The following is a 14,555-nucleotide window of genomic DNA, read 5'->3' as shown; positions in this document are numbered from 1 at the left end:
GGCAAGTAAAATGTGGGTTACTAATGTTTCGGCGAATAATGTTTGGTAAACTGTTTCATTTCTCAACTGTTTAATATTTCTGAAACTGTAAAAACTGTAAATATTTCAGGATTTTTATAAAAACTAACCTGACCTAATCTGAAGGGTTCTACACGATGGCCCTAAAATAAATCTTCAAATTACAGTTTGAGTTTGCGAAATGAAAGGTTGCGAAATGAAACAGTTTGCGAAAACGTTAGTTGCGAAATGAAACAGTTTGCGAAATTCGTCCCGGTTGGTCGACGCTTCTGGGGACCCAAGAGCTGGCGCGTACTTATCCCAGCGGATCTCACTTGCGATCCAAAGGGGTAATGCGGCCAGCGTCATGGGAACCCTGCCACAGGCAGATCTTTTAGACGGGGTATTCTTTTTATGATTTTCATTGTTACAGTTAGTTAAGCTATCTTAGGTTAGTTCTTTTTTATGTATGTAAACTCATAATTGTACAAGGTTAGTTAACATTGTTTTTAAATAAATGTATGCGAAAACGTTAGTTGCGAAATGAAACAGTTTGCGAAAACGTGAGTTGTGAAATGAACGGATACCGTAAAATGTATGAAATATGTACCTGTCTTTCAGATTATCCTATCCGATATCGGATCATATTTCATGCATTTTACCTGCCCCGATATCGTATCGGCGTCCGATATATATCTTAGCGTTAAAAAAGCAAACGAAAAAACTTGATTATTAAAACTAAATTTATTCTATAAAATTATCTTCAAAACATATCTTCCTCGTATTCTTTATCTATTGTAGTCTTCTTTCTGCATTTGGAGAAGATGCCTCGCTTCCACAGCAAAACGACGAGTATTACCATGGGAAACGTGACGAACACACCTACGAACAAACATTTTTTTTTACTCCGATACAAAAAGATAGGATGAAATAAATAAGACATATAGCGTGTGAACAGCCGTGATGGCCTAGTGGTTTGACCTATCGCCTCTAGAGCAGGGGATCGTGAATTCGAATCCGGACTCGCACTTATGAGTTTTTCGAAATTCATCTGCTGAATTAGATTTTACCACTAGCTTTACGGGGAAAGAAATCATCGTGCACCTGCACTAAGCTGCCAAGCAATCATTGGTGTGATGATCCCAATCCACACTGAGCCCGCATGGGTATTTCAATACATCTAATTATAATATAACAGTAACATAAATAATAAATAAATAAATAAAAGTCTTTTATTCTGGATTAGAGATGGTGTACACACTTGCGTCCTTCGGGATTATAAAATGTCTCTAATCTCAGTAACATAACCTACTATAAAATATCTAACATGACATTCAAGGAGGGTCTCCCAAGGGCACCTGGGGCCACTTCCGGACCCACTAGCTTAGACTTACCTATCATCATTCCAAACATAATGGCAGAGTCTGTCTGCGGTGCCTCCTCCATCCTTTCAAAGCACGGCAGGCTGCGGTTTGTGGACGTCAGCTGAGAATACAGCATGCCTCTGACAGGTTCTGGGCCTTTACACCTGTAAATTATAGGTTTCATATCAGTTTGAGAGCAGTAAGAGCGTCATATGAGCAGTCCTCGCTCCCGCCAGGCAAGTCCCTCACCAGGGGCATGAGCTGCGTCTCACACGTGCGGTACGGGGTCCCGCTGAAGTATACTCACGTCATATGAGCAGTGTCCTCGCTCCCGCCAGGCAAGTCCCTCACCAGGGGCATGAGCTGCGTCTCACACGTGCGGTACGGGGTCCCGCTGAAGTATACTCACGTCATATGAGCAGTGTCCTCGCTCCCGCCAGGCAGGTCCCTCACCAGGGGCACAAGCACGTCGACCATCCACTGTGTCTCGCACGTGCACCAGTACGGGTTCCCACTGAAGTCGGCTTGCTCCAGCAGCGTCCAACGGTCCAGATAGTACGGGCTGATCTCCGAGATGTTGTTATTGTTTAGAAAGAACTGGAAATACCGGAATTTTTTGTTGAAATAACGAATATGGAAAAAAAATAAAACCTTGATTTTAGAGAAGCTCGATTATTCGGCACAGTTGCATGCACCATGATCACGAGACGACTGGAGAATTGCGGGTATGCTGGTATAACTGTCAGCACAGAATAAATTAAATAAATCGGACGTATATACAAGATCTACACTCTTCCTAACAAGTTGCCCACAACAACAACAAATTGCATGCAGCTGTGCCGAAATATCGAGTTTCTCTAAAATCAAGATACGTGGAACAAGCCCCGGATAGTCTAAAACATGGTTTTTACCCTTGAAATGTCGACAAACTTTTAATCGAATATCAGTTAAAAGTCAACGTTTCCTATTTATTCATTTCATCGAATGTTCATTACCTACCTCGAATGATTAAAATTAGTTTTTGTATCACCGATTTTTAATATCTGGAAATATTATTTAATAGATAGTTTATGTGGCAGAACTTCATTTCATTATTTATTATTTCAAACTTTCTTGAATGAAATTTATTTCTTTTGGGGTTGCAGTTCTAACATAATCTAACCTACTTTTCTGGTAGCGATTTATTTTTGTTGGGGTCCTTAGAGAATCGTACTGCTGATCTTGTCAATTTTCTCATTGTGCTATTTTTTGAACTGTGAAAGTGTGATTGCGTTATATCCTACAAAATACATGCAGTCCAACATAGAACCTCCTGATTTTTGAAGTCGATTAAAAAGTTTTTCTTGGTTTTTCGTATAAAAATTCATTTTTAAATACAAGCTTTTTTGCTGACTGTACTTGCATTTTCATCCAATTTACAATTCCGAAACAAAAGTTTCAAGTCGATACCATCAGCCGCTATGCGGAGACGATTCTGCCCGGACCACCAGGTCAGTCCTACCAGATTATTGTACGGTCACCAGATTTACATAAGTATGCCAAATTTTAAGTCAATCCGACCACTTGAAGTGGGTCAAATTCAAGTCGCAAGATTTCACCCCCACAAACTTATCTATGCGAGAGTGTGTGTGTTTGTGTGTATGTTTGTCCATCTTTCACGCCGTAATGGAGCGACGGATCGGCGTGTTTTTTGGCATAGAGATAGTTTATGGGCCCGAGAGTGACGTAGGCTACTTTTATCCCGGAAATATGCACAGTTCCCGAGGGAACAGCGCCTGATAAACGAATTCCACGCGGGCGAAGCCGCGAGCAATAGCTAGTACCCGTCCCCGAAGAAGTATGATAAATAGTTTACATCCTATACTCAGGCCTACCGAATATACACAAAAAAAATATATAAAAATCGGTTAACCCGTTTCGAAGGAGTTTGGTCACGAACATTTTTGAACCGAGAATTTTATATATTAGACTAGCTTTTGTCCGCGGCTTCGGCCGCGTGGGATTCGGGAACTGTGCATTTTGCCGGAATAAAAAGTAGCCTATATCACTTTCAGGCCTATACTTAAAGTATCTCTATGCCAAAAATCACGTTGATCCGTCGCTCCGTTTCGACGTGAAAGACGGACAAACATACAAACACACACTTTCGCATTTATAATATTACTTAGTATGGATTGCAAGTTAAATAAAACCTTGTAAAAAGAAATGTACCTTTTTGAGCAAAGGTCTCCTTTCCACCTCATCCAGGTCCTCCCAGGCCAGGAACTTGGGGTCCACCGTGGTCAGCCGAGGGTTGTACGATATGTCCAGACTGACCAGGCTCTCTAGACCCCCGAGGGCACTAGCCGCGATAGTCTTTAACTTGCTGAGACGCCGGATTTCAAGCTGTCTTAACTTGGTCAGCGTTGCGAATGGACTGAAAATAAAAATGTACTTTTTTTTTGCTGACTGTTCTTTTTGTTGACTATACTTTTACTGTCATCCAACTTAAGTACATAAATACCATATTTCAAGTACGGGAAATGGGTCAAACAGAACTTACAGGATTTGACCCAACAACAACAACAATCAGGGCAACAAAAGTCTGCCAAAAAAATCACTTTAAATAAACACTAAAAATATAAAACAGATCTAGTAGTCTAGAATTCTGATAAGTTCAGCAATAATAATAATAAAGTATGTACCTAATGGTTCCCGGTTTTAGAAGTTTAAGGTAGGTACTTATTTACTTAACAGAGTTTAACGCTTTTTTAGGGTTCCGGAGCCAAAATGGCAAAAACGGAACCCTTATAGTTTCGTCAAGTCCGTCTGTCTGTCCGTCCGTCCGTCCGTATGTCACAGGCATTTTACTCGAAAACTACAAGATGTACATCAATGAAATTTGGAGTAGGTACAGATGTCTTGTCAAAGCCGCTATTTAGTTTTGTAGTTTAATTACAAAAATAAATATTTATAGAGGGGGCACTCCATCCACGTAACAGAAATTGAAAAAAAAATTTTTTGACTCGCATCAACGTGTGGCACATAGTTCGACAGCTCTTTTGAAAAGATAGTAAGGTGTCTCAAAAGTTTTCCGGAAATAATCGCTCTCAAAGTAGCAAAAATTGTGTCCCCCCCCCTCTATCTTGTAAACCGTTTGTCCAAAAAATTTGCAAAAAATATGGAAAGGTAACGCTTAATAAATACTTTGAAAATTGGTTTTAACATGATCGGATGTACCGTTTTTGGGTTATTGCCGAAAAACTGCGCTTCTCAACAAAAGGACTAAAGTGCCGTGAAGATAGGTACGCTCTTTATCTGGTAATAGATTTTAAGACTGTAGTGTTTTAATTGTGTTATAACGCACATAATATTACTTGATTTTTATCGTAATGGCAACGGAACCCTATCTTGGGCGTGTCCGACACGCTCTTGGCCGGTTTTTTTTCATTGTTCCAAAAGGTAGACCTTATTGTATTTGATATTGATCCAGCTTGATACCTCTACGCGGTCCTCGGAAAAAGGGTCTTGATATTATATGAACAACGAAATCCATACCACGTATCCATACTAATAAATATTATAAGTGCGAATGTGTGTGTTTGTATGTTTGTTCGTATTTTAAGTTGAAACGGAGCGACGGATCGACGTGATTTATGGGCCAGAGAGTGACATAGGCTACTTTTTATCCCGGAAAAATGTACAGTTCCCGAGTGAACAGCGCGCAATAACCGAATTCCAAGCGGGCGAAGCCGCGGGAAAAAGCTAGTTATCCTATAAGGGTGATCTTATTAGGTACGGAACCCTAAAAGGGTAATATTTTACTATAACGACTTACGTATTATCATTGATGGTCTCGATTGGGTTCTTGTCCAAGTTTAGGTACAGCAAATTAGTGGCCTCAGATATCCTGCAAGAAAAAAATCCAATAATGTTGTTTTGTGTGGTTTCTTGGTTTGTGTGATTTGCGTGTGTTACAGTGTGGAGGTGGAGGAACTGCATGAACACATTTCTTGAATAAACGCCTATCATAAGGTCGTGCTCGTGCGCAGGTGAGAAAAGTAATAGTTTCAGTTCGTTAATATACTCGTCAATTCCGCGTCCAGGTCATCTCGCCATCTCCGCCTCGGCCTGGCTGTGAGTGGCCAAATATAGCTCTGGATAGGGAGATGTGGAAGTCAAGAGGAGAGGCCTTTGCCCAGCAGTGGGACACAGTTATAGGCTAAATATAATAATAATATACTCGTAGACCTCTGCAAGCTCTGTCCTTATTCAATAAATGATTTCGATTAGATTTGTTAAGAGCGTTTATACCCGCTGAGCTGGCAACGTTGCATTTTTGTTAGTTTTTCTCGATTATTCCATAAAAATTGAATGAAAATTAAAAATGTGGTCTGATAGAACTCTTCATAATACTTATATAAGTTAATGTGTCTACTAATTATTGTAATAATTATTCGTATATTCTTTAAAACGAACAAATGTTTATTTAAGGTTGAAAATGCAACGTTGCCAGCTCAGTAGCTACATTCTTAACACACATCACATTAATAAATAAATAAATAAATATCACGGGACAATTCACACCAATTGACCTAGTCCCAAAGTAAGCTTAGGCAAAGCTTGTGTTATGGGTACTAAGCAACGATATATATAATTATATAGATAGATACATACTTAAATACATATTAAACACCCAAGACCCGAGAACAAACATTCGTATTTCTCATACAAATATCTGCCCCGACACGGGAATCGAACCCGGGACCTCAAGCTTCCACACATTGTCCTCCACTCATCTCTTCTCAGGTTCTAAAGCACGCCTTATACTACGGAGTTTGACATCCGTTTTTTATTTTGGAGTCTTTTAACATCCCTTGAGACTTGTTTCTTTACTTCCTGTTGAAGTCATCGGACTGTCTGTTAAGGTAGGTCAGTTTGACAGTTACTGATTCACTACGAGGCAGTGGACTTGGGCCTGTCCGAGGCCATGGAAAGATCGTGAAGTATTCACCTGGTAGGTACTGTTGTGAATCTGTTAAGGCTGAGATCCAGTCGCTGCAGCTTGCGCAGGCGGCGGAACAGGCCTTCGGGAATCGTCTCCAGGTCGCACGAGCTTAGAGTTAAATTCTAGAACGAATAAATGTAAGAATAAGAATGAGTATTATATTGAGAATGATCATGAGAGGGCGAGTGGGAGTAAGAGTGAGGATGAGCTTGAGAGTAAAGGAGAAATGGCAATGGGGCTGGTAATATTAAATTCTAGTTTAAATTCAAATAATTTATTAAAAAAAAGATTTGATAATAGTACAATACAGTTAAATAAATGTAATAGCAATAAAAATAAGAATAAGACTGAGAATGAAGAAGAGAAAGAGAATGAGATCGAACCAGCAGTCTTCTACATCTGTACCTAGGCTTTAGCTCGTCCTGACTTATTAGTAAATTTAGAGTGAGAATGAGAAAGAGTATGATAATGAGAATGAGTATAAGAGTGAGAGCTAGAATGGCAGTGAAAGTAAGAGTATATAGGAATGAGGAAGAGCATGAGAATGAAAATGCATATGAGAGTGAGAATGTGAATGAGACTGAGCATGCTTAGAGAGACTGTGAGAAAGATAAGAATGGAAATTAGAGTGGTAATAAAAATAAGAATCAGAATGAGAATTCTCTTTCTCTCATTCTCGTTCTATTTTATTACGATTCTGTGTTTAGTTTGGATAAACTTACACGTAATTTAGTCAAATCACTGATGGCGGCGAGCGTGACAGGGTCTATATAGGCCAAAGGGTTTCCACTAAGGTCTAGATGCGTGATCTCTTGCATGGACATGAAAAGGTCCTTCGGTATCGAGTGTATGTCGTTGTTGGTTAAGCTGAGGTACCGGAGCTTGGAGAAACGTTGTGGCTCGTTGTTGTTGTCCAGTCTTCCCTGACAAATAAAGATTGTGGGCTATAAACTAATTATATTTATGAAGTCGGTTATAAATTTGGAGCTCGTGGGCCTGCTAGAAGTACCTTAGAATTATAATGATCGCGAGTCAGTGAATGTGTCAGTGACAAAACTGAGGAACTTTGATTTGCAATCCATATCCATGAACGCGAAAAAGTGTGTGTTTGTATGTTTGTCCGTCCGTTGATTTTTGACATAGAGATAATTTATGAGCCAGAGAGTGACATAGGCTACACTTTACCCCGGATCTCTAAGATTGTAAGATTCCAACAGAATTTGGGAGATGAATCCGAGCTGTATAAACAGGATCTCCCGATGTGTCCACAAAAAAATCTATGGACGTGTTCGTTTTGTGACGTTTTAAAAAAAAAAAATCGTAACATAACTGTCACATCCATACAATATTGTCGGGACACATCTGGAGACCTTGTTTTTACAGCTCGGAATCACAGGGTTTCCAGATGTGTCCCCAAAATATTGTATGGATGTGTCCGTTTTGTTGCGATTTTTTTTCATTATTTGCGTAACATAACGCACACAAGCTTACATATATAGCAATATTCAAAATTGAAGATTATTTTAAAACTAATTGGACTATGCATAATAAAATGAATTAATCCTTAATATAATTAAGTATATTTATATTCGTAATCATTAATTGTTTCACGAAAATTATTCGTGTTTTTATATTTGCACAGTTGGAATAGAATAGAATAGAATAGAATAGAATTTATTTATTGTCAAACTGTGTACAAAAGATGACATAACATTATAGTTCCAACAGTTACCCAATGTGGGCGTACAATATTTATATCCCTACCATACATATTTATCAGCTTAATACAACTTTTTTTTTTTACAATATTGTTATTCATTTCCTACCGTCACATTAAAAAAAATCTTTTAAATTGTAGAACACTTTTTATATTAGCCAATTTTTTTATTTGTATCTGAACTGATTGCCTTCCAGAGTTTTAGTTGTCATTTTGAGATTATTATTTAACGCCTAAAAAAAATCTTCGATTCACAAACACCGTGTTGGCTTTTTAGGGGTTTCCAACGTAAATAAAAAAAATACTTTAGCCCCTAGAGAATAAAAAGGAGCTTTAGTCTCGATATGCATAGACTAAAGTAACATTTTAAGAGCATGAGAAGTGAAAAACAATATAACTATGCCATGTTTGGGCTTAATGGAATCGTTGTGAGATGCACTTTAGCTACAAATTACTAAAAACGATGAAAACTTTTTTTTACAAAAAATGGAACCGACTACAAAAATAAATTTCCAGATAATTCCACGGGATCGAGTATAAATCTTGCAATTTCTACCCTCTTTTTAGAGTCATGAATTTTGGCGTGGTTCTTTTTAAACGACGTCGTTGAAAACCCCCATGTAATTTTTGGAAACTTTTACGAAACTCACCATGAAAGCCCTAAAATCCAAAGCCGACGTGGACAGCTTATTGTACCCCAAATTCAGGATCACCAGGCTTTCCGTGAGCTGCTTGAATGCCCCGTGATCGATGACTTCGATGCCGCAGCTGGACGCCGTGAAGTTCTGGATGGGGAGGGGGGCGATCTCCGACAGGGTGGTCAGGCGGTTGCCGCTGAGGTTCACTTCAGCTGGAGATAACGGCTCCAGAGCTGGAAATAATTAGGAACTGAAAAAATTACCACATTCAAAAAGTCACTCCACCACTCAAAGGTTGATAAAGTCAAAGTCAAAAGTCAAAGTTTAAGTGGCTCGTTTATGTATATTAGTATAAATGGACGTTTTTACCCGACTGCCCGAAGGACAATTATGTTTTTCGAGCGTATGTATGTATGTATGTATGTGGGTATTGTACCTATGTCTATTTCTGTGGTCCTCGCTTCAGCCTAAACGGCTAGACGGATTGTAACATATGAGGTATCATTGGATTTATCATAACTGTCGGAGTGACATAGGCTATATATTATTTCAATATGGCGTCTGCAAAAAAAATATAGCGGAGGAATGAAAAAATATATTTTCGGGCTGCTGAGGGTGCGACAGCTTTATATTATGAGAGCTGTCTCCCTGACTCATACTTGTTTACTTTCGTCCGCAAATTATAAAGAGGTACAAGGCAGGCGAATTTTCAGAGTGTCTCTGCCACCGTTTAGATCGGCTTTAGCCAGAAGATCCCCCGCTTACTCTCATCCGTACATCTATAACAACATTTGCAGAAATCAGAACATTAAAGAGCTTCCCCTGGCTAGGGCTTTGTCTCGGGTGAGGGATTGGCTGAGGACTTTGACGTATAGCGAAACTGAAAGTCTCATCAAGCACCAGAAATAAACCACACACACGCACACACACACACACACACACACACACACACACACACACACACACACACATACAACACTTTCACATACAAATACTCACACACACATACTGAAATCAATTGTTTATTGTTGAATGAACTTTATTTCTCGAGCTGGCATTTTGCTTTTTCTTTTCTTTTAATTATTCTGATGTACTGAAATTTTTAACTTTTGACTTTATTTTAAATCTGAACTTAAAATTTTTGATACCGTATAATAATTGACATTCTAATTTTATTTTATTTTTTTTACTTATTTTAGTGTTTTAATTATTATTCTGAAATTCTAATAGCTATTTAGTTCTAGGTTTTTAACATAATTTATTTCATTGTATAAATTTAGACATAGCGGTAACATAATCATAATTAAATTATTGTTAATCTGTATTCACACTCGCAGACTACCAAGTTACAGGCTCAGCCTAGTTTGGAGTCTGACGGAAAATTCCAACATTATGTAATAAGTGTTTTTGTCAAATAAATAAATAAATAAATTTTGTGTTGTAACAATATGGGTATCAAATGAAAGCTAATAATAAGCCCATTCTAAATATATGAGTTATAATACTTTTAATCTACCGTAATCACATAAATATCAAAAAAGTGTAAAATAAAACATTAAATTAAAAAAAAACACAAAAAACCCGACTGTCAAAACTAAAAGAAAGAAAATAAGTCTAGTGGTCTAGAACTCTGTTAAGTAGCTAATTTAAAGTTCAACAGTCGGGACCCATTTAAATCGTGACGCTCAAAAACTCTTAGTAATGGGTCCCGACTGTTGAACTTTAAATTAGCTCCTTAACAGAGTTCTAGACCACTAGACTTATTTTCTTCCTTTTAGTTTGGCAGTCAGGTTTTTTGATTTTTTTAATTTAATTTTATCTGATTTATTCAATTGTTGTAATGTGCAAGTTTTTTTTCAAAAATAACTTAGATACAATATTATTATAATTATTTGAAGTTTAAGTTGAAATTCAAACTCAAAGTATTGTAGAATATCGAAAGTCAAAATCAACCGTTAAAGTCACAGTCGAAGTCAACAGCTAAAGTTAAAGTAGAAAGTCAAACTCAAAATCCAAAGTCAAACTCAAAATATGTTGGGTTATACAGTACGGGTTTTTCACGATGTTTTCCTAACCTAAAAATAAACCAAATCTACTTCGATGCCACATTTGGAGACCGTGAAGTTCTGGATGGAGGGGAATAGGGTTCCGAGCCAAAAGGGCAAAAACGGAACCCTTATAGTTTCGCCATGTCTGTCTGTCTGTCTATCCGCGGCTTTGCTCAGGGACGATCAATGCTAGAAAGCTATAATTTTGTACGAATATATATGTAAGCTATGCCGACAAAATAGTATAGTAAAAAATTCAAAAAAAAATTTTTTCGGCTTACCTCCCATAGACGTAGTGGGGGTGTTTTTTTTTCTCATCCAACCTTGTAGTGTGGGGTATCGTTGGATAGGTCTTCTTAAATCATTAGGGGGTTGGTAAAACGATTTTTCGATCCAGTGATTTATTTGCAAAAGATTCAACTTTAAAGTGAAAATTTTTATTAAAATCGGGCGTCCTCCCCTCTAAAATCTAAACCGGTGGGTGAACAAATTTGAAAAAAAACAGGATGGTAGTAAGTGTATCAAACTTACAAGGAAAACTATAACGGTTATGTTTTCTTGAGAATTATTAATAGTTTAAGTATAAAATATATCTAAACTTGGGATTTTCCGTACAAAATACGAAATCCATAGAAAAATATAACTTATTTTTTTCGTAATGGCTACGGAACCCTATTTCGGGCGTGTCCGACACGCTCTTGGCCGGTTTTTTTGTTTTATGCAACCTGCAAATCTGCGTTTCTTACCTGCCCATTCGTTGACAGAGAAGGCAGTCCGTATGTCTCTCTCGGCGCAGTCCACTCTTGAATCAACGCAGGTGCAAGTACTGCACACCACGCCGGACAGTGCTGTGGATTCTAAAATGAAAAAAATCTATACATAAACAACACTAAATTTAACCGCTTCTCCACTAAACCATTTATTCATTTCATTGATAACGGTTGAATCTGTGCAAATATCTCAGATGGAGAACATTTATTTTTATTTTTATCTTCTTTAGGTGTCTGAATGGCGCTAGCCTTGGCTCATAAAAAATGTTTTTTTTTTAATTTATTTTTTAATTTATTTATTAATATTAGCACATACACAACAATATATTTATAGTACGCCAAACTGTAAAACAATTTGTTGTATTTGTTATATTTTTTCTTTTATTTTTTAAAGTTTTAACTTTTGTTTTACTTCATCGACAAGCCATATCCCAAAAATCTTTGTGTGTGTTCTGTTTTTACTCGTCATTTTTTTTTCAATTAATATGTCGGCCTATCGGATCGTAAAATACGCCAGATCACAAAATTCCTAGGCATATCGTGAAAAGGCGCCATTTCATGATAGGTATGCTGAAAAGTTGGCCAGGCCCATCACGATGTGCCTGAGAAACAATACGACAGATCGATTAGAGCAACGCATTTGTCGATATTGCTAGCTCTATATCGGGCACATTGTGATATGCCGAAAATAAGAAAAATTTAGGTACGACGAGCTTAGATAATTAAAGGCAACGAGCGAAGCGAGGAGTGGTTAGTATGAATTGTGACCACAACGCACGAGCCGAGGGAACGAAGCGAGCGTGCCGCGGCAGCGGCCGGCGAAGTGCCAGAACCGATATGGCGGCGTTTCATTATATGCCTAGGAATTTCATAATATTCCTAAACTGGCCTAATCATGAAATGGCGGCGTTTATGATATGCCTAAACGTCACTAGGCTAATCGTGAAACGGTGAGTTTTGAACGATATGGCGGATGTCCCTTAGCCAATTCCTGAAATGGCGCCATTTCACGATATGACGATTTTATTTTATATTTTATTTCATATTTTGCATTTAAATTTTTTTTGTAAATTTAGTTTGTAACTATTATGTGTGTGTTGAATAAACTTTTTCATTCATTCATTTCATTCATTCATTCATTCATTCATTTCATTCATTCATCCATTTATTCATTCATTCATTCATTCATTCATTCATATGCCGAGGAATTTCGTGATCTGGCGGATTTTACGATCGGCCGCCGACAAATATAAATTGTGATTGCAAATAGTTTTTGTTATAATATAAATTCATTTATTTTCAAGAACAACATAGGTCCAAATTTGAATACATACAATTCTAAAATTCTAAGTCAATAAGCAAAATGCAAAATTATATTAATGTCACAAATTAGGTAATTAATTAAATTTAGGCTATTAATAAAAAGAAAATATGATATCGGTGCACTTTAAAAACCATTTCTTTTTACGTGAACCAACATGCAATGGTTCATGTAAGGACAGTCAAATCTATCAGCAATCATGGACAAAATAGTGTTGCGGCAAAATAATATAAATAGTTAATGGTGTGTAAATAACAACAGAAGTTAAAAAAAAAACTTAAGAAGACCGTTCATGAGTTTGTTACAAATGTAATATTTTAATGCAAGCGCCGCTGCTTCGGTGAGGAGTCAAGGTTTGGAGCCCGAGCTCGTTTAGCTCTAAGCTTTGCACGAATTTATAAAACAAACCTAACCTAACCAAATCTGTTACATGCGATGTCACGGTTTCAACAAAAAAAAAAAGATTAGGACAAACAACGATTAGGCGAAAAACATTAGGTAATAAGAAAAAATATTAAATAGACCAAACAAAAGAGTCCCTGGCTGGCCACCGTTCATGTTTTTTATTTGAAAAGAAGTTATAATAATTATAAAAAATAAGGATAAACTAATAATGTTTAGGTACATACCTGTAGCATCTTGACAGTTAACTAAACTAAACAATACAACTACATAAAAATACGTAAGATCCATGATTCATCATAAATATAGCATCACTCGAACACTTCAACTGACAAATTTTAGTGAAGTTCTTTGCGATAACGACAGTTTGACATAAAAAAAACTTGGCAAAGATTAAATATTGAATAGTTAAGCATAAGTTTTATCGCTACGCATAAATACCTATCCGCAATATCTGCGGAATCTTTTGCGTTCAAAAAAAAGCTTAAAATATTAAGAAAACTTAAAGTTCAATAGTCGAGACCTATACTGAGAATTTTTAACACATCGCGATTTCTTTTTTAATTTTTTTAAGGTTTTCGATTTTATTTTTTATTTTATACCTTATTGTTATTTCTGTGAAAATAGTTGTGTTTTTAGATTTTTATACGCTTTCTTTTGATACCCATATTGTTACACTACATTATTTCTACAGACGCCATATTGAAATATTTTATTGTAGGTACATCCTATCTCACTACGACAGTTATGACGAATCTAATTATATCTCATATGATAAAATCCGCCCAGCCTTTTAAGGCCGATGCACACCAGATGCAACAACAACTGGTGCGTGTGCGTGTCACGTCACCCCCTCTTATAAAACCCCTTATAAAACCCCTCTTTTGGCGTTGGGGTTAAAAATGTACCTACTAAACAAAATCTTTCGTTATAAGAAACTAATACAATCACAGTGCCCTTTCTACAATTCAAATATAATTTATTCTTTGTCTAAGAATTATTGATTTGGCTATCTTGAGATAAGTCTACGATAAGTATACGATATGATTTCGCACTATCTTTCTCACAATAAATCGACCGTATTCCCTATATAATAAAGGCTAGTTTACTTTGAACTAACAAGACCACTTCCTAACAAGCCGTATTTCAAAGGATTTAAATTAGAGTTGCCGCGAATAGTTGTAATAGCGAATAGTCGAATACCGATTAATCGCCATTCCCTATGGCGAATAGTCCAATAGTTCGCTATTATTATTCGACATTAACAAAGGAATATAAAGAATAGATTATTTATTATCGAATGTACCTATC

General features: G+C 36.9%; 1 protein-coding gene across 1 annotated transcript; it reads right to left on the bottom strand.

Annotated features, from left to right (window-relative positions):
* Window positions 1-721: 721 nt before the first annotated feature.
* Window positions 722-13,592, bottom strand: LOC141443807 (toll-like receptor 3). The gene is made up of 10 exons (XM_074109170.1): window positions 13,472-13,592; window positions 11,498-11,608; window positions 8,716-8,936; window positions 7,071-7,271; window positions 6,355-6,470; window positions 5,179-5,250; window positions 3,573-3,777; window positions 1,771-1,958; window positions 1,392-1,525; window positions 722-879 (listed from the first exon to the last, which is right to left on the bottom strand). The coding sequence occupies exons 1-10, from the start codon at window positions 13,533-13,535 to the stop codon at window positions 761-763; spliced, it is 1,431 nt and encodes a 476-aa protein (XP_073965271.1). The 5' UTR covers window positions 13,536-13,592; the 3' UTR covers window positions 722-760.
* Between the last annotated feature and the right edge of the window lie 963 nt (window positions 13,593-14,555).

The sequence above is a fragment of the Choristoneura fumiferana genome, chromosome 28, assembly GCF_025370935.1.
Source record: "Choristoneura fumiferana chromosome 28, NRCan_CFum_1, whole genome shotgun sequence".
In the NCBI taxonomy this organism is placed as follows: Eukaryota; Metazoa; Arthropoda; class Insecta; order Lepidoptera; family Tortricidae; genus Choristoneura; species Choristoneura fumiferana.
This window is presented reverse-complemented; position numbering and strand designations above follow the sequence as displayed.